This window comes from Archocentrus centrarchus, chromosome 15 (genome assembly GCF_007364275.1).
Source record: "Archocentrus centrarchus isolate MPI-CPG fArcCen1 chromosome 15, fArcCen1, whole genome shotgun sequence".
NCBI lineage: Eukaryota > Metazoa > Chordata > Actinopteri > Cichliformes > Cichlidae > Archocentrus > Archocentrus centrarchus.
Genome location: NC_044360.1, coordinates 11806300 through 11832374, shown reverse-complemented (window position 1 = coordinate 11832374; position 26075 = coordinate 11806300). Strand labels below are relative to the sequence as shown.

The 26075-nt window shown below is 38.9% G+C and overlaps 1 protein-coding gene across 1 annotated transcript in view; it reads right to left on the bottom strand.

Annotated features, from left to right (window-relative positions):
* The window catches only part of grid1a (glutamate receptor, ionotropic, delta 1a), a 275638-nt gene that overhangs the window by 101716 nt on the left and 147847 nt on the right, over positions 1-26075 (bottom strand). The window contains exon 3 of the mRNA XM_030748669.1: positions 1983-2267. Coding sequence (XP_030604529.1) covers positions 1983-2267 — 285 coding nt within the window. The remainder of the gene's footprint in view (positions 1-1982; positions 2268-26075) is intronic.

Below are 26075 nucleotides of genomic sequence, written 5' to 3'. Positions count from 1 at the left end.
TGAGGAGCCCAATTAGCCGCTACATTCCTTAATTAAATGAGTGCAGAGTTAAACAGTGTAACACAAGCACACATGTCAGTGGTGCTGACTTTGTAGTGTCTAATTTAGCAAAGTTAAAAAAGGCTACTTTGTTAGAATAGTGTCTTGTTAAACTGAGCCTTCTTTCTTCTTATGTGTCTGATGGGTCCTAAATTTATTCTGCAGCACATGAAATAGCCCAAGTAACCAGCCAATCCTAACAACCTATCTTTAGTGACTGAATGAACAAGAAGTCCTGCAACAGATGGTATGACCCCCACAGAGCCTCGATATGAACATTACTAAGACAGTCCCAGATTACATGTAGAAATAAAAGCATCTGAGGCAGTCTGAATCCACAAAAGAACTATGGAAAGTTGTCCAAGGTGTTTAGAACAACTTACTTGCAAAGCACCCTAACATAGGACAATAACCATTGTTTCAAGGCAAAGTATGTGTCGCAACACATCTGAATTTGATTGGGATTTTTCTTTCTGTTTACTTTTGTTTGCATATAAACTGAAAATCCAAAGTGATTCATGGCATTATTTTTGAAAGCATCATCTCTTTGCTTTAGTTGGGTCACCTCTGTCATTCTAAATTTATAGTACATCGCGCTGCCTGAACATGACTCAGTAAAGGATGTGGTGTGAACCAGGGTGAAAAAAAAAGTCTGAAAATTCTCCAAATTACACATGAATCTTGGAAATCAGACACACAGACAACTGCTTTGCTGGACAGAACGACAGGGAATTAGATACATGAAGTAAACTACTGAACATAGTCAGCAAGACACATGGAGAGTTGGTCAGGCAGGCAGCTCATTATTAAAACAAGAGTTAGCAATGATGGCCAGAGACAGGCAGCAAGCCAGTTACAAAGAAAGATCTATAGCAAAACAGATGGTCAGACACATGGTGACCCCATGAGACAGACATATAGAGCACTAGTTAGTTAGACAGCTAGTCAGGAAGAAAAAAAAAAGGCAGGCAGCAAGAGAGTTTGTCAAAATGAAGCACAGATAGGCTTTCTTCTATGGTGGACTTTCATTGATCCAACTCAGTGCTGAAAGTGCACTTTCTGCAAAGGGTGGCAATGTCAGAAACAGATCCAAGGACAGATCTCTAAATGGAAACCAGGATGTCAAACACATTCACATGGAGGACTGTGCTAAAGTGACCAAGTTATAGCTGGAAACTTGCCTGGGGTGGCTGTATTCTGATGGCTTGCTTTACTATACACTATATCAGCTGTAGCTTGTTGTTTCCAGTACTGAAAAAATAAAACAGATTTATACTAGCTTCTGGACTCCACTCTTCCAAGAAATAAAAAGATTAGATGGCAGAGGCAAAGTCTCATCTGATGAATGACAATGCAGCAATAGGCTCTATATACCCACTTCATTCTTCTCCCCTTCTATTGCCTTGGCAATCACTTCTTGATCCACAGTGCATTTACACAATTGTGGGTCAAGAAAGGTCAGGTCCACAGGGACCTAATAGTGAAAATAATTAAACAGAATTGGAGAACATCTGAGAATATATAACGTACTATTGGGGCACATCCTCACAGATGACAGCGCCACAAATGAGCCAATTAAGCTCATACTTGTTTCTCCATGACAATGCTGCTTACACTGAATGCAGCATCGAGATCTTGTTATTTCTTACAATTTCTACTGAACTTTTGATTTATTTTTACCAGTGTAGAAGAACAGTATGTGTTTGTGTGGGAGTGATGATGTTCCTGGAGCTTAGTTCCCACTTGGTGTATTCTTTTCAGCATGTGAATTCTCAGTCTTAATACGGCTTTACTTCAGCAGCAACCTGATCCCAACCTCAATTCTAGAGATGGTTATGGAGCATTTACATTTAAACAAAAGTAATGAGATCATCTTACATACCAATGTCATGTTTATGAGATATATATTTGTTCATAAAGTGCTCTCATTTTCCCCAACTCACCGTAGTCGCTCTCATAAAAGATGATGAACTTCTGCCAGTGCAGTTCAGAGACAAGAGTGAGCAGAACATCGCTGATTCGAACAGGTGGACGTGCAGCCAGTGTGTAACTCTCTCCGTCTGGGCTGGGGTTGAGCTGACAGGCAGTGCGGGGTGCACCATCCCCATTTCTTTGAATGAAGAGGTGGGGGATGTGCATTGCATCTGTCAGAGACTGCAGGGCACTTGCAGCTGCACAACCCGTGGATGTGACCAGCGCGAGGATCCCTTGGTTCATCAGCTCACATGCTGGACAGAGGGCAAAAAAAACAAAAAAAACACAAGAGTGTGTGTGTGAATCAAGGGGAATCCATACAGAAAGAACACAAAGAGGCTGAGACAACGACAATGAATAAATAAAAGACACAGCAATTAAAAAAAAAAAACACTTTTATGGAGAAAATTAAGAAAGGGAGAAAAAAAAAAGAAATATCAAACTGAATCAATTCCAGCATGGATTTCATTTTTAAAATAACATTTTCCCACTGGGCTTAAAAAAATAAATAAATCAAGATGGTTTTCTTGTGTAGCCTACTTGGGATTACATCTGACCCTTAGTTGAGAATAGATCACCAAAAGTTGGAAATTGGCCCTAAAGTTGTATTATAATGTGTAGCTGAGAGATTCAGTGGAACAGGAGGACAGTTTTTGAGTGATCTTCTAATCTTTCTCCTCAGACAAACATGAGACAGCTGATTAATGGGAAAGTGCTTGCTAATGGTAACAGCCACTTGAAAACAGAAGAGAGCTACCTGAAACAGTGGGGATCTTAGCAAAACAGCAGTGGTTGATAAGTGGGAGGAATCTTTCATGACTAAAAATTTGTAATATTTTAGGTAAGATGGAAAATTATGCCTCACACGAGTCCCAACTTGATATTGTCCTACATACCCTTCCCTCTTGCTCTTGATTTCATGTGGAATGGTGGTGAAAATCTGTAAACAAGCAGGGATTAGGACTACAGACACATGCTTGTAATGTCTGCGGTGGGTCTTAAAGTCCCTACATCTTTATTTAAGCATGAAATTTGGGAAACATCTGTTTTTGATCCTCTTAAGAAAGGTCATCATGTCTAGTGGGGGGAAAATGCTGCATGTCCTTCAAAGATGAAAAAGCCATATATAAATATTAATGTGACAAATTTACAAGAAAAGGTTATCTACCTAAATGATGGTAAATATTTAATTATAGCAGGTTGAACTCAAGGATCCAGCAATCGGGGGGGGGGGGGGGGGGGGGGGGGGGGGGGCACCAGGTGATCAACTGCTGGCTAGAACCCTGCAAGTGTAAAGTTTGGTTTTTTTTTAGGAGTTGGGCTCGGCTCCTTAGTTCCAATGGACTCAAGTTCATATGCACGTGAAGGCAGACAAGTGACTATTTTTGGCAATATAGTGTAGCCTTCCTAATTTCACACAAAAGCTAAAACCAATTATGCATTGCATTAGGCCATTTTCACAAACTCTGACTCATTCTGAGCCAATATAATGTTCTCATCTGATATTCCTGTCATGTTTCTGAGACGAAAATGCACTTTTCTAACTGTTAACCCTTTAATGTTGACCTAACCTTCTCCTGGAATATACAACCCATAAAACAAAATGTATTTTCATTCCCCCTTCAGTTATGAGATGCAAAACAGAGAAAAAGGCAATTACCACAAAAGAGAAAGTGATAGGAATACAAATGGAAAACAGTTTAAACGGAGAATATTGAATTTGCATTTAATTTCAAGCTCTATCTCTGTTATGTGCTACATAATCATCTACAACAGGGATCGTCTAATTTTGCATGTGACATGGGACAGTCTATGGCAAATGCTGCCTTTAAAATTCAACTCACTGTCTCTCACACAGCAGGGCTTTTATAATTGCACAAACAGCTGAGCATATTGTACAAAACAGCAATTAAATGTTCTCTCACTGCATTTCATAATGCTCCTTAATTATATGGTCTACTTCAGTGTCTGCAAAATCTGGCACAAAGGAATAATACCAAATCATATCATTCAAATCCCCTCATAATGAGTATTATAAGAACACAAACATATCATAAACATAAAAGTAAGATACCATGATATCAAAACCATAATGTAAAAGAAAAAAACACACAAATGCAGAGTTATTGTGATGCAAATGCGCGAGGCAAGAGGTCTGAGAATGAGTGGTGGGGAGAGATGAGACTGCAGGAGAAGGGGGGGGGGGGGGGGGGGGGGGGGCTGGATGGAGACATACTGGGAAAGGACTGCATACGTGTGTGAGAAAATATGGCAGAAGAGTAGAACTATCAATGTGACAAATGACAATTTTATCTGCTGACTGCATGCACATGACTATATTAAGGCACTGTAAATCATGAGCACAGGAAGTATGAGGAAACTAAATAAGATACTAAATAGGAGCCTGAATGAAGGACTATCAGCATCTGAGGCAGACAGGCATGCACTGTATTTGTGGTTGTAGTGGACGTAAAACAAGAAAAAGAGTAAGAACAGAAATGCAAGGGAACTAGGAAAAGGGTATGAGAGTGGTAGAGATTATATGTAGCTTTTTGCACGAATGCTCAGGGGAATTCAAGAAAATGTTCTTCCTTAGAAAGTGTGTTTCAGTTTGTATGTTTGTGGAAGACACAGACAAACAGTCATAGATGCAAGCCAACATGTGCAACAGGGCATTTGGCAAATATTCTGTAGGGCACAATTGAATACCGTTACTCTGCTCAAGTCATGTGAATGGCAGTGATGAAATTTAGAACATGCTTTACTGTAACTCATATACAACATCTAAATGTGTCAGTTGGCAACAATAAAATGTGCATTGAATTACATCCTGGAAAAGGAATAGGAGTCTGTTCCCAAGATTTGCTGGTTCTTTTTTTTACCTGCCTGTGGCATTAAAGATACTTTTAAGAGATCTGGAGTGATTTGCCCATCAGCAGAACTTCTCAAATATGAAGACTTTTTGTTTTGCATCATTCTAATTGGAACTGTTGGATTTGGGACAGCCAATTTCACATTTTCTTGGATACAGAAAATAAGAAATGCACATTTTGGACATTTCATAGATTACCAAGAGCCACCAGTTTTTAAACTGAAGACTAAACAAGGTCACATGGGGTTTATAGGGAAGGCAATAAAATAAGGAAAGATGCACTAAAAGCACACATTTTGTCAATAAAGTAGTAACATAACAGAACCCACTTTTGGCACTGTAAACAAACTACTGATTGCACAAATGACTTTTCTAATGTAGCCAGTAGGGTTTAATCCCGGGATCCGGGATTCCCGGGAAATGCGATCAGAACAATTTCCCGTTTCCCGGGAAACGTTAGACGGGAAACCGGGAAAAAAGTCGCGCGCGTCGATTTGACTTTCAGAAAGAAAAGAAAGCTTCAGAATGTTAAATTTAAGGAAATACTGAGAGAAGGGTTCGTTTAATGCGAAAAGCATTACTCTTCATTTCAGGCACGTTCAGCCTCCGTTTAAGGCTTCAGCCTTCATCTCAAGCGTTTTAATAGAGGTATTACACAGTTGTACTTTTTTCCTCTTTAATTTGTTGAAATCGTAGGCAATGTGTTTACCCTAAGGTATTTTGTATTATATAATTTCATATTATTATATATTGTTATATTGCATTATATAGCCTATAAAATATGCCTGCCCTGAACAATAAAGAAATATCTGTTTAACTTCGAGTGTTTCTTTTCCTCGTTTGCAGCCGCTTACTAACAATCATGAATTAGGATACGGGCCTAATGGGTGAAGAAATGATCATGAAATAGATTGCTTTAACATATTTCGCTTTTAAAATGGAGTTGAGTAAAATGTATATTTTTTAGGCTATAATGATTGGCCAGTTTTTCAATAGACGATTCACAGCGAACCTACTTTAACCCTCAGACACGGTGTTATAAATTTGCTGTTGCCAGAATGGCAATGACCAAGTCGTGGTGCATTACTCAAGGCCCTGTGTTATGCCATATTATAGTGTAGTACGGTAGTTAACTTTTCAATGACTATTACAGCGTTCCACTGGTGGAGATATAGCGCAACAGATGTCGCCACGACAGCGTGGCTGAGCCTTTATCAATGCTGTGGAGATGAACCGTATTGTTTTGTACCAGCAGTTGTAAAATATCTTGGTATAATTCCATGTACAATGGAGGAATATTCGAATTATATTTGTTAAGGGAGTATTGAGGAACGATACAACACCGCATAGCTCGAGCACTCGAATGCCGAGATGTAGGTTTTATTGCGTTAATCAAGCCGACGTTACCCCCTACTGGGCATAACAGGACATAGCTGGAAAGCTACCTCTACAATATCACAATAGGTTAAGGCCGACACAGGCTACAGAAGGCCTAATTAAAATAAATAAATAAATAAACTTTTTCCCGGGATTCCCGGGAAATGGCTCGTCATTTCCCGGGATTTGATTCATGTCATTTTCGGGAAAAATATTAAACCCTAGTAGCCAGTAGGGGAAGAAATAATAAGAGAAAAGCAAAAAGGAAACCTAAATACTGTAGTACCTGGTGTACCTTTGTCCCAACTGCACAATTTTTCAAGACAGTGATTTATTGCATGCAAGTGAAAGCTCAAAAGCAGAGCTTTGCAAGGAAAGCACCGGCTGAATTTAGGATATCAGTGCAAGGTGAATCCCGAGGACTGAGTGACATCGAATGAAAATGAACATTTTCCTTTCACTTTCAACTATCTCTGAGAGTCTGGTTTCTATCACTGATGTGCAAGAAATACAAGTACTGCGCCATGTTAGGACTGAACATGCTCTGTGCCTTGGCCCTGACTAGAATGTTATCACTGCCACTGAGCAAGCTTGACCATTTCAATAAATGTTAGTTAAAACACAGTTTATTGATTGATTCTAATCCTATATTTTGTGCTTCAGGTATTGTGTAATTATTTACCTCATATTCTATCAGTTGCCATGCAATTAACTGAAATCTTCTCCTTCATTTGTGCTCTAGGATCAATACAGAGTCATTTCCCCTAACTTCTGTCTTTCAGCCACTTTTTACAGGCTGTGGCTAAAGTGCATCTGCAGCCATTTTGGCTCCGTAATGGACACCCCAGGCCCATTATACAGCAGACAGCCAACTGACAGGAGGGAGGAGTACTCTATAGTCATTGGCAAGGATGATAATGGTAGAATAATGACTCTTAAATGTTCCCCCTGAAGTCGACAGAGGCCATCCTTCATTTCCTGCTAGCTATCTGACAACCAACATCAGCATACAACAGGAGACATATTCATGTATCTTACAGAAAAAACCCGGCTTGCCAGGACAGTACATGAAAAATACCCTAAATTCATGCAGTTGCTTAATGTTTGCTCAAACTAATTAGAAGAAATTATAAACTATAATCTGAGACATAGAGTCTACAAGGTAAAAGAGGTCAAAATAGGGAAGTGCAAGGTACTGTATTTGGAAAAAGAGATAATCTATCAAGCCCACAGTGGAGAATTTGTTATTTTCTTCTATCAGTAACAATATGGTTGACAATGGATTCAGTAGGTGTATCAATTTTTAAACACTTTTAATCATCACCATACATCTTTAAAACCCTGATAAACTTCCCATCACAATAATATGTGTTTTTTTCCCCCAAGTTGTAATCTCTGTGAGCAAATCAGGGAAGGGACTGAGACAGTGAAAGCAGTACCTTTCATGTTCCTATGCTCATAATTGATACATTTACAAAGGACATCTGGCAAGTGGATTAGGACTGATCAACGAAAGCACATGGCATTTTTCCGCTCAAGTCCTCGCCTCATCCGACCAGTTCAGTTACGTGCAGATGGGCTATGGAGCGGGAAAATTATCGTCAAGACACCAGACTGAAAAAAGACACTGCAATCTGTTTTCCCACAAAAACTGGATGTCATCACTGTCTTGCCCTCATTTTACAAATGTAATATGAAAGGATGAAACAAACCACCACACCACTGCTGTAGTGAATATTGCATAAATTGAGTCTGTCTCAGTGATTTCACAGCCTAAATAAGACAGTCTCATTTAGTTTGCTCTGACTCAGAGCACCATCCTAGGATTCTAGAGTCTCACCACTGAGATAAATGCTGCTATGTTGTCAACACAACTCTTCCCTACAGTGACATACATGTAACTGTGATCTAATTGAGACAGCTTGTAATACAGGATTCAGAATGAAATATTATTTTTTACATTAATCAGGGGCTGTTTGAAAAGGCGTATTAAGGTGTTTTAATGCCCCTTGTTATTTTCAGGATAAGCACATACCTGCTCATTCTAAATATTAAAATCATAAGATAAGGAAGATGTAAGACTTCAGTATTAGTTTGTATGTAATCAAACAAGAATTTAGGTCTGTGGGAAGTTAATTATTGATGTAATTAATCTTTTCACAAAGACAAGCTTGAATGTACTGTTGAACTTGTGCTTATATATTATATATATAATAATATTTAAATCCACCATATGTGCATATTCGTACCTCTGCTTGGCTCAAACTCTTCTCCTTCAGCACACCACACTGATGACTATATGAAATGCTCAGATTTAAATGCCCTGCTGCTAAATTAGTCATTCGTGGTTTTGGAACATTTCTGCGAGGAAAACAAACACACTGCACTTTTTAATGTATTAGTTGGGTGGAAAACTCACAAGAGCTTTAAAAGGTCCATATTATGCACAGCAAAGAGGAGACTGGATGTTTCGTGTCATTTCCTTATAAATGGGCCCTTCCACTCTGCTTTTGGCAGCTTCCCACAACATAATAGGACTTCACCACACAGAAGGGACAAATGGGAGGGATCAGTATATGGCAGCTGGACCAAGGCTTTGTTCAACAAATAAATGTGTGGCTACACTGCAGCTGCAGTCAGTATGAATCATTTCTAAATCAAGCACTCTCCTTCACTCTCTCAATCTCATCTTGTGCTCTCTTTTGGGAAGATAAACATCCATGGTCCTTTCCTAGTACCTGCTCTCATCTGTCAGACTACGATAAGGGTACATATACCCCGTCAATACTATTGATGCTGAGACTGCCCATGTCATTTGAACTGTGATGTGAGTATTTCACTGCAGTAAATTATACCCTCCAGATAAGTGACAGGTAGAATAGCAGAAATAAACCTAGTACAGTGTAAACTGCTTATATTCAGAGGGTGGATTCAATAACAGCAAGACCTACAGTGCAGCACAACGTGGATAAATATTACCTTAGTGAATTTTTGAACTTGAATGTTCAGGAAAACCTGTGTAATTTAATTCATTACAACACCGTTACAACCTTTAGCCTCTGAAAATAATTCAATAAGCAACTCCCTAACACAGTCTGAACACACATTTAAGATATAGGCTTCACTGATGTTGCATTTATTGTGGGTCTTCTGTGTTAATATTAATTTTCAGTTGGGTTCTGGTGTCTGAAACACATTTAAGTGCAGAGCAGTGCTAAATGTCTTCTGTTATCTGGTTTGTAATCCTCCCTGAAATATGTAAAAGTGTGCCTGCTCCTATACATGATGAATGCTTTAAAGCATGATTAAACTGCAATGTTAATTTTTGATAGTTCTCATTAGTAGTAATGCAGTAGTAATAAAAAAAATGCTTTTCTACCACAACAAGAACTCAAAAGTAAATTCCTCTTTACTTTTTCAGCAAAGGCAATTGTTGCCATTACTGCCAACCACTTTGTGATTTCCTAACGGCTGAAATGCCTCCGCTGACTTGTAAATAATTCAGTGTGATGGTGGCAGCGTTGCAGTACAAATAGTGAGACATTGCTGGCATCTTTGAGAATATTTTAAATCACGCTACACTAGTTCCTGTTATTCCCATCAGGCACATTGTGTGAGGAATCAGGAGTCTGCACCTCCACGTCTAATTTTCTAACCCGCGTGTGTTAAAAACACCACAGAGATTACGTTGCACCAATTACATGCACCGTGCATAGATGGGCCTCAGCAGCTCACCAAAGAATTGGGTGCTGTTTTGCTCTGTGCCAAATCTATAGACTGTATGCAACAGTCACCACTGCATCTTCCAAAAGCATGCAGCTGAGTTATTATTTCCATTTCCCCCTTTGTCTAAGCCTTTGTGTTACAACCGCTGCTCTGTGTTCTGAACTAAATAAGATGCAGTCAATCACAAAATCTGCATTTTGTTGAGAATAAAAATGGTTTGTGTGTTTAGAATCAAGCCCAGCATGTACTTTAGCACTTTCATGTCTCCTCCTTTGGGTCTCCATGTTAAATATGCTTTTGAGAGCTGGATCTTATTATTTATGACATCAGAGCTGACAAAAGAAGATAGCTGCTGTGGCTTGTGAAATTTATGCTTGAGGATATTTTTTGGCTGCTGGTACCCAGGGGATGCGAAAGGAAAGGAAATATAGTGTAATCTGCAGGCTGCAAGACGAACTTGACCTAAAGGAACCCACTGACTGTATGTTTTGTAAAAAAAAAAAAAAAAAAAAAAAAAAAATCAAACAGAAAAACTTGGAGACATACCCAATACATAATTCTCAAAAACTGCTGAGTCACTGACTATTCTGACAGTGAAACAGATGCCACCAGACAATGATCAAAACAACAACACCAGAATGTGATACAACTAGCTGCCGTGTCTTATGGCATCAGTTTCAACTGTTGAACAATCAGCAGTGACTTAACCCTTTTCCCTGAAGCGCTGAGCTTTTGATGTACTTCACAGAGCAGACGTGTGCGGAGTCTGAGGCAGTAACATTAAAGACAGTGAGTCTACTTCTAACATTGTCCCAATGTCTGTTAGAACAAGAGGACAAATGTCAATCTGAAACTGCATTTATATTAATCTATTTAAATGAATCCCCGCCACTCTTTGTTTCCTTGTTATCTCTTTAGTTCCCTCTTTTTTTCAGAGTGCTTTCGACTCTCCGTCACTTGTTCTCTCATCAACTTAGCACAGCCACTGTTGCTTCCAGGGTTAATATGGTCAGTCTAAATGCATACAACATAGTCCTTCGCCTACGCAATGATGTGGATGTGTGTAATTTTTTTTTCCTTTTCTTTTTATGCTTTTACAAGGATGATTAGCCTTCTTGGAATTATCATGCGACCATGCCTGTTGGGACAAGGTGCTTCATTGGCAGCAGCGCATTGAATGTTGAATCAGGTGAATTGGGAACCTAGTTTTTATACGGCAAACATGTGTTTGGGTTTTGTAAAGATTGATTTGGATGGCATTATCGCGAAAGATTGGCTGGCATTTTCAGAGGATAATCATGACTCACTCACCACAGGGATAGACTGAGTGGAATTAGGAAACATCTCACACGCTCTCTTGGTAATGTGTCATTTGCTCTGATATCATCTCTTTCTTTGTCTCTCTCTGTCTGTACTTTTCTGTTCTCCTTCTTTTCCCCCTCCATGTCTGCAGATCTCTCTTCGTCTTTTCTTTTTCATCTGATCCTCTGGGTTTGCCTCGCAAGTACCCTGTTGAAGTCACCCTGCATGTTGCTTATCACAACATTGCCCTTGTCTGTTCCAGCCCATCTGCATCTCAAACAATACCTTAAACATGCAAGATAAATAATGAATTGCCATAAGGATGCTGTCTTTCTCTGTGCTGTAGTAGTAGAATATGAGACTATAGGTTCAGGGATTAAAAAACATAGCTGCAATTAAATTAGCAAACTTTAAATCTTTAGACTCAACAAGTGATCAAATAATTGGCAGATCTTTAGGAACTAATAATAAAATGTATCTGCAAAACAGATGGATGCATTAAAAATTATAAATTGTTTATTTTTATTTATTTATTTTTTAATTAAAATCAGAGCCAGGAGGAAACTGTAGAGACTGAACCACAACCTATTTTGCTCAACTGTTTATTTTCTCATCTTCCTGACTGGGATAACATGTGGTTTATATGATAACAGTATAAAGAGATCTTTGAGGGCTCCAGAGTATAACCCCTTTAAGTGCCTGAGTGATTTACAGTTTCCCCCATGGCATCTCACAGATACAAGTTTTAAAGCCCTTTTGGCAACTCTGAGTTCACTTTAAAAGTCAATTTAATCTGTCTGCAGCAGCTAATGTTTTGGTAGCAATAGCAGACCATTAGGAGCTGCCACACATATGCGGTTGGGCACATCTGTGGGTAGACATGAATCTATATACTCTGGAATGTATTCCACCAAGCCCTGTGACAGGCTGGAGGCCTGTCCACGGTGTACCCTGCCTTTGGCACCTGGGCTAGGCCTCAGCCCCCCATGGCCCTGTACTGGATAAGCAGAAGAAGATGGATGGATGGATGGATGGATGATGGATGATGGATGGATGCCACCAAAATGTTCAAAGAGGGTAAATACTATTGCATCTCCAAAATATATATAATCTTTACTTACCACATAGAGTAACAAAGTGTCATAGGTCTTAATGTCATTCATTGATGTATTTATTTAAAGTAGACCAATTATGCTTATTTACTGTCATGTATACTGTAAAGTATTACTTTGTGAATTATGCACAACTATTCTAGCAGACTCCAAGAAGCCCAGACTACTCTAGAATAGATTCCTTTTAAGTTTTAAATGATAGCTTGCTATCTACATTGTTTTGTATTACACCTGGTGTTTTCAATTATCGGCTTCAGTGGCATTATCACCTCCTTTTGGACTGGGATGCATGTAGCCCAAGAAAACAAATGTTTTGAAATATAGGATGTGGAAACAAAGATTAATGTGCTGTATGTGGCAAAGTGTTAATGAAAGTGGCTTAAATCTCATGTGGATTTTATGCTGATATTATTTTATCTTTGAGTTAAAGCTATAGAAATGAATACTGTGTAAGATATGTTCCAAGAACCCCCCACAGCATAAAGCAATGCCATAATGCAAACAAACAACCTACATATGTGAATAGGGAGCAGGAACATTCTGAGATGCTCGTCTCACAAATAAAGGTGTCTGATTATAGTTTCTACATGCACACTGCACGCTGCATCAGCACTGTTTACTAGCACAAATTCAGGGGTGGTGAGTACTGCCACTATTTTTTTTAAATGAAAAATAACATCATTTATCAAAGCTGTGCAACACTGATTTAACTAACTCTTGCACCATTTATATCACATTTTTCAGTTTTTGTTTGACTGTAGAGTCAAACAAAAACTGATACCTCAGGAAAAGGAAATGCTATTCTCATTGCTAGTGTTGCTACTTCTCTGCATGAAGTCTTTAGCCTTTACAGTATGTTAGCCTACCAGCTCAACTAAAGCTCATGTTGCCATGTAAGATCTCAGCCACCTGTTCCCGCAGCTTGAACAAAGCTGGACATGTGTTCATATGCAAGCCTGATGCCAAATAGGTGTTCACCTACTTTGCAAAGTAATTCACTGAAATCCACTACTACCATTATCTAAGACCTGAGTCAGAGTGAAAAACAGCCTTCTTACTACATGTTAAATCAACTTTATGGGCTCATGTTTTTGATTCATCCTGCTAAGCTGAGCAACACACAAATTAAATGTCAGGCAGTTAAAAGACAAGAACTGTGTAATTAAGCTTTGGCACTAGAACAGGATATTAAGGGACTTATTGTAGCTCGTTTTCAGGCTAAAAATAATAATAATAATAAAATCAAGTAACAAATTAGCTGTTTTAACATGATATCGCATCTAAATAAAAATAATGCAGTAGATCAACATAGCTGCAAGAGACAACAATCAGGGTACAAGCAGACTGTGAGCACTTGAACTGTTGCTGAAGCATTTGTTGAGCTCAGTGAGTGATTAGTACGTAACCACCTGTGGATTTGAGCCTGAATCTCTGTATCCCTAGAGAAAGCGACTTAGTGACTATGCCACTGGGACAATGGGAAAGGGGTTTTTTACACATCTTTCTCACAACTTGAGACAATGAAATTGCATAATCTGGGGTATTTTTCTCCATTTAAACATTAAAGGCGCACATGATTCAGCTGTTTTTGCATGCGTTGGTGAAATAGGGAAGACTGTGCATGCAGAAGTAAATACAGTCCTGTCAATATTACAACCTGAATCTGCTCAAATGATCTTCATCGTTATTTTCTTTCTCCACAGCAAGTGCTGTAAATAGTGTAGGCAGTCATCTTTAAAGAAGTAATCATTAATGAAATTGCAATTAACACAAGTTGGGTCTTAAGATGAGGGTAATGGTGTGAACTAAAGTAAACAAACAGCAGCAGCTGTTACATGCACGCAATTTTTTTATTCAGATTAAAATCACTCTGATTAAGGATATTAGGCCAGCTAATTACATGGGATGTTATTTTAATACGCTCTGGTGTTTATCTGAAGACACTTAATCAGAAGAGTGTGATGTGCAAAAGTAATGAATACATCATGCATTAATCTTCCTCAGCTATCTTATCTTTTTGACACAAGTTTGATCAGTTCTGGGAAGATAGATGTTGTCAGTTTAAACCCAATAATTTCAGTTATTTTGTTGCTCTTAATTTTGTTATTTGAAAAACACAAAAAAAGAAGAAAAAAACCCAGCTCAGCTTTCTAAGTAGAAGAAAAGTGTACATTTCCACCCATTCATAGCACTGTGCAAAAGTCTTGAGTCACCCCTCATTTCATATTTTGCTTGCTGAACAGAAGCTGAAAGTCACACCCTTAAGAAAAAAAAAACAAAAACAGCAAAGACCTGAGAGAAGCATTTGGTCCTTCAGTTGATCCATCCACAGTTTACTGAAACCCCATCAGAAATGATCTCAGTGGAAGGGTAACTATCAAGAAGCCATTCTTAAAGAAGGGAAATGGAGAGAAAACACTGACCTCAAGAGTACTGAAGCAGTGTAGGACAGGATCATCTTGATAAAGAACGGAACAACAACTAATATTCAAAGAAGAGCTTTGGAAGGTCCTTTTAAGGAGCCTGGAGAGCTATTCCTGCAGACTGCTTAAAGAAATGAGAAGAAAGCTGCCTAAGAGAGTTGCGGCTGTGCTGAAGAATAAATTCGGTCATGCTAGATATTGACTAACAAGCACATTAGAATTGTTCAGACTTTGTTTTTGTCTCATATACTGTATTTCCATTCATGTTTGTCCACGTTTCAATATATTGCTGCACCCATTTCCCATTTTACTAGTAAAATGTAAAGAAATGAGTGACTCAAGACTTTTGCACAATATTGCATATCATCACTAAAAATGAATGAAAGTTCAACAAATTCGGACATTTTTATTCTCTTTGAGGCTTTTAAACCAGTTATATTCAAAATATCAATGGAGCAACTATGGCAAATGTCATATCTAATTAAGCTGTTCTCCATTCTAAGCAATATTTTTTGTTTTAGGGAGGTTGGCTTCCATAAGCAACTGGGAATGATTTACTTTGTTAATGCAGAAGGTGTAATATTTTTCTCTCCTTGAAGGAACAATAATCTGTATTCACTCTTTGATGTCAGAAGTGTTTTTAATTCTGAACGCCAGAATCTCCCAAGTTCCAATAAGCTTTGGCTATTATCTTGAATTGACATGCAATGGTTGCACAAAAAATAATTATGGCAACAGTCAGCAGCTTATCTATTATTCATTTCCTTCTTAATTTATTTCAACACTGTAATTAAGGATTCCTGTCTTTAACATGTTAATCACTAGATTCTATTTAAAGTTGGAAATTTTTCCCCAAATGTTCTAATAGGTAATAAATGCACGTGCATTCTATGAGCAGTTACAGCGTGTGATTTTGCTTTCTCAATTTCTTACAAATGTGTTTCTTTTACAGGCAAAAGGTTTTTAAACTTTCACTCTCATCTTGCATTATGTTGTTGAACTAAGTAATGAGTCTGCACTTTCAAGACCTAAAGCCTAATAAAGTAATACAATTCAAAGCAATTCTGTCACATTGAGCAGACGGTGCTCTTTCTTTTTTTTTTTCATTTCTGAAAAGGAACTGATTTTCCCCTGGAAGTCTGCTCTCTTCTTAACATTAGCACTGTCCTGTTGAAAAACAAATTAGCTCATTATCCTTGAAAGGCTGGGCACATAGAAGCAGCATGCGTGACAAGCCAAGCCTTTAGTTGTGCCAAGCTGAAAATGTCAACATACTACCTTGAGAGTGCGCATTAAACTCACGCGGTAATGGCTGTCACAAGACAGATCCCCATTATCAAGTCCATTAAGGCACCACACTCCCTCCCAATGAAAAAAAAAAAGAGCAAAAAAACAACCAACATGCTGCAGAAGTTCAGAATGAGCATTTGTAGATAAATGCCAAGGTGACACACTTTCCACTGTGCCTCCAACAACATATGGAGTCCATTAACTATCAACTACAGGAGATATATGCACCGAAATATCTTTTTGTGCGTGCATATGTATGGGTATGTAAGCTGATCCAAAGTTTTCCATATGGTATGTAATTTAATTTGCATGAACAGTAGCACCTCAATAGCACCTCAGTAGCATCATTAATTCAATTTTCAAGTGTGATAACTAAAGTGCAGTGACGTTATATGGCCTCTTTTACTTAAAGTGAAACACATGCCTACTCAAACAATTTAATTTGTGTTAGTACTTTTTTTTTAGTCTAGTCTTTCTGGAAGAGGCTCTGTTCTCAGCCTAATTTAACAAACATACATCAAACAAATGAGGGACGGATGCTACTTAAGTAAACGTGTTTTGAAGTGAAATGAGCTGTCAGATATTCAGTGTTTGTCTTTGTTTCACAGACAGATGTCATGATGAAAAAAAGTGATAGAAACTGTTACCTTTAGATGGAGGCTAAGCAACTGTTTGCTTAGTTTTAAGAGTTCTTATCTCATATCCTAAGTTGCAAACTTCTAAATTACTTTTTGCATTATGGATCTAATTTCATAATAGACTGTATTTCTGTTTTCTTTTATTGTTCTGCACTCAAGTTTTTATTAATTTCCTCTTTTGGGAAATGAGCAGTGAGCAGAGAAAACAAAATACGGAAGAGGTCCCTCATGCATGAAATGGAAGAGCTCTTTGCCCTCCTGTAGGAGCTGACACTGACATATTCTCTAAGGTAACAGCTCACTCCAGGACATACTGTGTTTTAGCACTATGGGTAAAAATGGATTCCAAAACATAGATCCTCTATATTTGTCTTTTCAACTTTGCATGGGTGCGCATGCTGTCAGTCTATAGCATGTGGGTGCTCCCTGGCAACTGTTTCCCTGGTAACAGGCCCATTCAAAACGTGAGCCACACTCGCACACTCGCAGCTCTGTGTGTGTTTACCTGCATGTATGCAGTTACTGGGAAGTAGTGCAGGACAGTATATTAACTTAGCTGGGAAGATGGACTGCTGAAAGAAAAACTGTACGACAACAAAACACAAGGTCAGATTATCAGCAGTGTTTTTTTTTAAGTATTCATCGGCTGCAAGTTGTTGGTGTTAAGCACTGCAAAAATATTTGAACAGATCCCAAAACAGTTTTGCATAATGTTTCACATCACGTGAGATTGTTTTATATTTCAGCACTGCAGTACGAGTACACAAGCAGATGCCACAAGCACATAAATGTTTTCTGTTCCACTTATATTTAATGGAGAGTAACACATTATCTGCCACTAAATTTGCTATTTAAAGTCCTGTAGCTTAATAGTGCATGTAGGTACAGAGTAATATCTGATCATTTCAAGGGTTATAGAATAAAAAATGTAATGTCAGTTATACATACAGTGTCACACAACTCAGACCATTCATTTTTACTATTTTTTTTTAAACTAAGAACATCATACAACACGGCACCTCCATCCTGTAACCCTTCCTGTGATGGAAGAGCAGACCAAACTGTAACAAAAGATGGAACTTATCAGAGAACTCTATTTATAGTATGGGCACTCATTAATATTGACACTGTGTATCATCTATAGAAATATTATCTGTACTTTTATCAGTAGGTTTCCCTCCTTTTTTGTCTCTATTCTTGTTACCTATCAATAAAGTTTAAGTTAAGCTTTTCCAGGTACTACTCAAGTGGACACAATTTGAGTATCATAATCACATAATGTCTCATTGAATTTTACTTTTATTTCCATCAGCCCTCCTGCTGATCCTGTTATCTTGCTGCTACAACAGAATAATCTCCGAGGGTATCAATGAAGTTCAGTCTAATCTGAGATTATCCAGGTACTGCTCAAAAGGGTAGAATGCCACATATTCAATTCGAGTGCCAATACAACGGGTGGCACAGGAGACACACAGGCCAGGCCATCTGCTTATAGATACTGAGGTAAATGTGAGCAGACAGAGAATCTGGAGGAAATATGATTTGGTTTATGTAGTCCTTAAGTAAGCTGTCATACCCCATAATGCATGAAGGGAGCTGGCGAAAGTAGGTCTATTACTATGTTGATAACATCAATTTGAAGTGTCAGTACGGGGTGAGCTAATACCCTGTCCGGCAAGGCTCTTCTCTCGTCTCCACAGCCACAGGGGGTTCTGATCTGATTAAAATCACAAACCAGTCATTTTTTTTTTCCATAAACCTTCCAGCCACTACCCTCAATGGTAATAAGATCTATTAAAGATCCCTAAGGTGTTTTCATTTTTGCCAGAGGGTGCTACATAAACTGACAGAATAGTCACCAGTGGTGTTTCTGGAGGCTGTTACTGTACCTTATTTGACAGACTGACCACTTTAAAGTCAGGAACCCCGCACAAACGTATTTTCAGTGCACTGTGATGGATGCAGTAGGAAAGTGAAAATGGACTGTGTACACACAATCATCTGAGTTCAACCTTTGCCTCTCTGACTTTGTTTTAATTGACTTAGAGTCACCAAATATAAATTCATCGTTCATCATAAGAACATCTCACACTCTGCCACCCCCCAGTGGTAATAAAAACACCTGGGCAGGCAGCCATACAGGCCAGTCCTCACTGTACTCTCCATTCAATCAGGGAGCCCACTGTTATTGGCTGATGACTCAGCCTCTGGGTTTAACAGTCAATATTTTGGGGCTTCAAGTGTAGCCAGCAGATAATGGATAACTTATACACTTGTATAGACTACTGGTTCTGTTCGCTGGTTAGGGTTAACAGTCTAGGTATAAATATAGATAGCTTAAAAAAAATTCATAAAAAGCCTAATTCTTGCCTGGTAGATAGTGTCTTTCAAATTGCCTTTAGGCTAATGTGTCCTTTTTAGTTCTTTACAAGGACTATTTCCTGGAAACAGCAATAACCTCCTTGTACATGACTGGGTATTACTACTCAGACTACAAAAAGAAACCATAAAACTTCCAGCCCGTTGCCTACAGCTTCAACGCATCAAGATATCTTTTTATGGAGAGAATATTGTCCATCATCAAGTGTAAAGAGAGAATGTACTGTAAAATAGTTTAAGATGGCAGTTGATTGCTAGCTATATAACAAAGAGATGTAGTACTTAATAGTGACCCTACCTTAGGAATGCTGGACAAATGTAAATTTCTTTGTGCTTTATGCAGAATCTAAATATAACTGTTTTGTGTTATAAGGGGGTTATGCAACAAGCACATTATATTTTTACATCAAGGAATTTATGAACCAGTTATGTCTGTAATTACCTACTTGCTGCTTTATTTATTGCACAAGTTTGTTCTTTTTTGGTGTGAGACACAGGTGGCTTATTGCTGATTCATACAGTTCTGTAGTGTGCTCCAATGATCACTGATCTGACTGACCCAGCAGACCTGATCCGCCATCTGCTTGAAGACTCCTGCTGTCACGTCTCAGTGTCTCAGTCTTTCAAGGGTTTTATGAGATGTTTCTAAATGCTAATAATTTGTGTCTGCTTCAGTAATTACTTTTCTTTCTCTCTGGTGTTAATCTTTTCTTCATTTATTATAATGTAATTGCTATATAGCAGGTATATTTACAGTATACTTCAATTGTTTCTACCCAGAGTGCAGTGCAGCAGATAAATCATTGCTCAAAAGCTCAGCAAAAAATAAATGTCCTAGAAAACAAGTAAAACATTTCAACTGAATGAAATCCACTGCTAGATCTATTGTTTCATATAGAGACTGCATCACTTTCCAGAACAATGGTATCATTACTTTCTTCAAGGTCTGACTGAGAATTAATGAAGGTCTCTAGCTGGCCTCATGATTATCTGTCTATCTGGATATAATTGAATGTATGCAGACAGTACCAGAGAGACTCTTCTAAATCTACATGGATAAAAGAAATGACAAGCTGTGAAGCTGTGGAGGAAGAGCTGCCTCCTTTATTTCTCAAATTTTACCTTAATGGCTAAAAATACAGATGAGATAAGTTTAACTAAACAAGTTTTTTTTTTTTTTTTTTTTGCTTTGCAGCTGCATTTCTCTTTTATCCCCTCTGTTTTACCTAGTTTTTCACCGCCCCTCAGATCTACCCCGCAGAGCTCTCACTTATGCTCTCTATGGCTGTACTATCCAGTCCTTGGCCTCATTTTCAAGTTGCTTTTGCGCCTTGCTGTTGCTATCTCTCTCCCTTTTCCTCTCTGTATTGTTAAAAAAAAAAAAAAAAAGTGCAGCTCGCAAGTGAACACTCGATTTCCCACTGGCTTTGTAGTTGTTTAGTCCTGAATTTAAAGTGAGAGCAGAGGGGGAGTAATGTGAACCAAGCAGCCCAAGATAAGCTGAAGCTGGCATGAGAGCGAGCCATTGTTTTCAAGCTCTTCCTAAAAAGAAAATATTTCTAAAGAAAACTACATTTAGACTATATGAGTAGAACTGGTAAACATTTGGGAAACCAATTTATTTCTTGGTAGTGGGATGATTGATATCACACGAAAACAACTAGCTTGGCATAGAGACTGGAAGCTGTGGTTAAACTACTAACTTGGGTCTGTCGAAAGATAAACAAATCCACGTACTAGCCCTTCCAAAATTCATAAATTAGCATTTTATATCTTGCTGGACAGATCCAAGCTCACTGTTCCTCACTAAGTTCTCTCTAAAATTTAGCTATCTAGTGGTCATTGCCAGTGAAGTTCAAATTCAGTGGTACTAATATGCACTTATGCTTTCAAAGGCAGGGAATAAAATTTAGGCCTTCTTACATGTGGCTATTGAGGAGGTTTCACTGAAGGATTCAGACGATAATAAGGTATAAAGATCAACTGGACCTCATTCTTTAGTCCCTAACAAAAAGCTAATAAGCGAATGCCCTGCTGCTTTCCCTTCTTTGCCCACTTGTCTGTTACTGTAGCACTATTAGATTTACAAGCTGCTAGTAGTCATTATATGGGCTTTCTGTTTCTAATTGGGCAATCCCACACTCCTGCAGGTACTGTATAGACCCTGACAAGGATCCTGCCTCTCCTCCTTTCCCCTTGATGCAGAAAGAATATGCTGTCATTTCCACAGAGTAGCCTCAACCCCCTCTGGTATACTTTACACTCTCAACAGACTGGAGTGCAAATCCTAAGGACACGGTTGCATATTTTCTGGCACAATATTACCAGCATAACATTTCTGTAGTAATGACATTTCTTAGCTTTGAACTTGCCCTTTACTCCATTTGAAAGTAGATAAAACAACGCATAAGATCCTGATGTGGTAGTGGAGGTGGCATAGTGGATTTGCAAGTTGCTGACGACACACTGAGCAAGATCTGGGCTCTGTCATCTGTAGTAATGGATGAAAAATGATTCACTAGACCATGCCCGAACTCTCACCTAAACTACCTATATCTATCCAAAAGCCTTCATGCTGAGCACCTATTGGTGCACCTCTCAATCATGACCAATAAGTGAAAATTAAAGCCCCCTTTGAGGAAAGGAGAGCTTTCTTATATTCTCACTTCCCACTGCCATGTGTTTAAAAGAAAGAGTAAAAGTCAAGATAGAAGTCAGATTCCTGATGTCAGAACGATGATTTAGGGGCAAAAACATGCTTAACTGCTTCTACATTATCTGTAGGAACACTTTTTAAAATCAGAGTTTAGCATCAGGTCAATTAAACTTCTTGGATATTGATCTGGTCAGTTAAGTAGCAGATAGATAGGACCAGAGTCTAGGTTTGCAAGAGCAGTTGAAGCCCTAAAATACAGACCACATACCAGTGTGAATGTTGAACTGCCGGCTTGTTTATGGGTAAATAGAAGAGCCAGAAATATGCAGAGGTGGCAAAAGTACTGACATTCTGTACTTAAGTAGAAGTACAAGTACTTATGTTAAAAAATACTTTAGTAAAAGTCGAAGTACTGGTTCAACTTCTCTACTTAAGTAAAAGTAAAAAAGTACAGGCTCTGAAATGTACTCAAAGTAAGAAAGTAAAAGTAGTTCTTTGGAGGATGTTTCTACCTGCTATTTTTGTGTAAAACAAACCGAACCTCATTATATATTATTGTAATAATATAAAATAGTACATGAGAATACAAATGTTATTCCAATCTAAATTTTAATTCTAATGAATGCACTCAGCTTGAATCTGTTCTGTAGGACACAAACTGTTAAAGGGAATTTAAGCACAGCTCTGTTCTCTGTGTCCTCCATAGTAGAGGGTGACTGTGCCTCCACCTAAACACCAACATGAGGATACTCAGGGGTTACAGTCGGATTCAGAAGGTGGAGGAACCCTAAGATCAGCTGTAGTGGCTCTGCATGGGGAGAAGAATCACAGCTTTCTATTGTAGCTGCAGTAAATGATGTTGGTGTGCAGGCTGTGATCAGCTGACCTGCTGCTGCTCTGAGGTTTACTGCTCTGTGTGGATGAAGTGAACTCACAAAGATGTAACCCAGTATTTCACAGCTATCTGAGCTGATCTCCATCCCCTACACTGACAGCATACAGGCTGTAGAAATGTTGGATTCAGTGAATGAATCTCAGCATCAGCAGCTTTGATTCAAACTCATCTCTGCTGCACTGATGTAACCTGTAACTCTGACCATGAACACAAACACTGTGCTCCAGTCCAACACAGAGCTTTACTGTAAATACAGTACAACAAACTAACCTATTTATTAAACACTAAATTGCAGCATTTTCATAGAATCTTTGAATTACACAAAGTCAGCATACTTCAGTTTGTTTTCCAGTCCTTACCTTTAAATCTAACCTCTTCTTCCTCTCCTGTCCTCTTTCTCCATCTCTGAGTGAACTTCTCTCTCTTTGCTCTCCCTGAAATACAGCAGCTCTTCTTTTAGCTAGCAGACACACTGTGTGACAAACTGCACACACTTTGTGTGTTTGCTGATATTTGTTGAGCATTTAGAAACGCTGCATTTACCTGCCACACGTTATTCCCTTCATGCTCGCTCCTCTTCAGTAGCGCTAGCTAAGCTGTTTATGTGCCACAGCGCAACTTACGGACTCGGTCCGGCCCGATTATAGCGCTATAAATGATACATTAATTATATGGGTTTGCGTATTTAATCCCTTTGTACGAGATAAGCCGGTGATGGAGGATACGCAGTACGATTGTCTCTTATATATTATTATTCCTCCATTTAGGCTCAGATCGTTTTATGTTTGAAGGCGCACTGACCGGAAATGCAAATTTCTCTCTGACGTTAAAAAGTAACGAGTCTGTTTGAAAATGTAAGAAGTACAAAGTACAGATACTTGCGTAAAAATGTAGGGAGTAAAAGTAAAAAGTAGTCAGAAAAATAAATACTCAAGTAAAGTACAGATACCTGAAAAATCTACTTAAGTACAGTAACGAAGTATTTGTACTTCGTTACTTCCCACCTCTGGAAATATGCATACAGTTTCCAGCGCACATTGATTTATGCATCCCAGAATAAAATAAATAAAAAGATAAATAAAAGATAAATAAATCCCTCCCCAAGACCAGCTCAGATTTAATTTTAATCCTGATTTGTGTTACCTGCAAGTTAACCTATAATAGTTCCTTCAAGGTTAAACTAGAGTTCTTTTAGCTGGTGTTCAATCTCTTTGATCAATATAAGTCCACTCAGCTCTAATATCGCAATTTAATTAGGCCTGATTCAATTCACCCAATCCTTTACTCACTACAATTACAGAGTGACTGTTTGGGAACACTAGGCAACACTTCAACACAGTACTATAACAGAATGAATAGAATTACAATGCTGAAATATGAAATCAACAGTCCACAGATTTACAGAGAAAACCATGTTAGTTCGTAATCCAGTGTGTAGTCAGTTCTTGGATTAAGTCTGCTTGCAGTAACAGAGATTATTGTGTAGTCCTACCACAGTTCAGAGGTGTGAATTAGTTTCCTTATCCCTTTCACCATGCTTCTTAGCCTGGCCTGAAGACATCAGAATCAGAATCAGAATCAGAATCAGAAGGTTTTATTGCCATATGGGTGAACAGGTTCACAGCATTAGGAAATTGCTGCGGTACTTCGTGCTTACAGAAAAAAAAAAAAAACAAATAAGTATAAAAACTATAAGACAATATACAAGTATACAAATTGCAAATATACAGAGATATTAGAGCTATAACTATAGCACAATATTACAAAATTACAAAATATACAGTGCAGAGACTAATTAAAAGATAAAAGAATGTAGACTATATTCCACTAATATGTACATCAGTGCAATCAGACAGGTGCATAGACATAGGGTCATCAGCGTTTGTGGAGGGTGGTGGTAACAGTCTTAGGGTAATTGTTCATGAGTCCAACAGCAGAGGGGAAGAAACTGTTCTTATGGCGGGAGGTTCTGGTCCGTATGGACCGTAGCCTCCTGCCTGAGGGGAGAGGGTCAAAAAGTCTGTGCCCAGGGTGAGAGTGGTCGGCTGTGATCCGACCTGCACGCCCCAGTGTCCTGGAGGTGTACAGGTCCTGGAGAGATGGGAGGTTACAGCCAATCACCTTCTCAGCAGAGTGCACAACGCGCTGTAGTCTCTGTTTGTCCCTAGTGGTGGCTCCAGCGTACCACACAGTGATGGAGGAGGTGAGGATGGACTCAATGATGGCAGTATAGAACTGCACCATGGTCCTTGCTGGCAAGTTGAATTTCTTCAACTGCCGCAGGAAGTACATCCTCTGCTGGGCCTTTTTGACAACAGAGGTGATGGTGGGCTCCCACTTGAGGTCCTGGGTGATGGTAGTTCCCAGGAAGCGAAAAGAGTCCACTGTGGTGATGGGGGTGTCAGTCAGGATGATGGAGGGTAGAGGGGCTGTGTGCTTCCTAAAGTCCACTATAATCTCCACTGTCTTCTGGGCGTTCAGTACCAGGTTATTGTGGCTGCACCAGGACACCAGACGTTTGACCTCCATCCTGTAGGCCGACTCGTCCCCGTCTGAGATGAGTCCGATGAGAGTCGTGTCGTCTGCAAACTTAATAAGCTTGACAGACTGGTGGTCAGAGGTGCAGCAGTTGGTATACAGGGAGAAGAGCAGAGGAGAGAGGACACAGCCCTGAGGAGTGCCAGTGCTGATGTTGATGTTGATGTTGATGTGTACATCCGTACACATCAACAAAAATTACTGGCTTACACAGCAAACGAATAAAAAATACACAATATTAAACACACTTACTAGGTTTCATCTTAGCTATCGGTCACTTCAACAGCATATTTAGTAAAGAACAAGGGGGAATAGCATGCTCACTGAGAGCAAAGAAAACAACTTCATTAAAACTTGATCAAAACAGGTTTTAGACACGTGACTGAAGTTGGACACCATCACCCTCAAAGACTGAATATAAAATACTTATGTTCCCAACATACTCAGTTATTTAATCTCATTCCCTCACTCAGGGTTTTCTCTTCTGATGCTTTTTTCTGCCACCACCGAGTGGCGCTGTAGTTACTGCGATTGGCGGTCACTAGTAAATTTGATAAAGGAACAATATACCAAAAAACAAAAGTAAAAACTAACAGCAATGAAACTGTAACAACTCATACTCCTTGAAGAACAATTCTCAAACATACAAAATAGAATTCACATTAGATCATATTAACATCGTTCAGCGTGACTGGTTTTGTGGTGGGACGCACAGACCTCTACAGGCTAGGCAACGGCACCCTGACTGCCATTAGGTATTGGGATGAAATCCTTGGACCCACTTTCAGACCCTACGCTGGTGCAGTGGACTCTGGGTTACTCCTGGTGCATGACAATGGCCGACCTCATGCAGC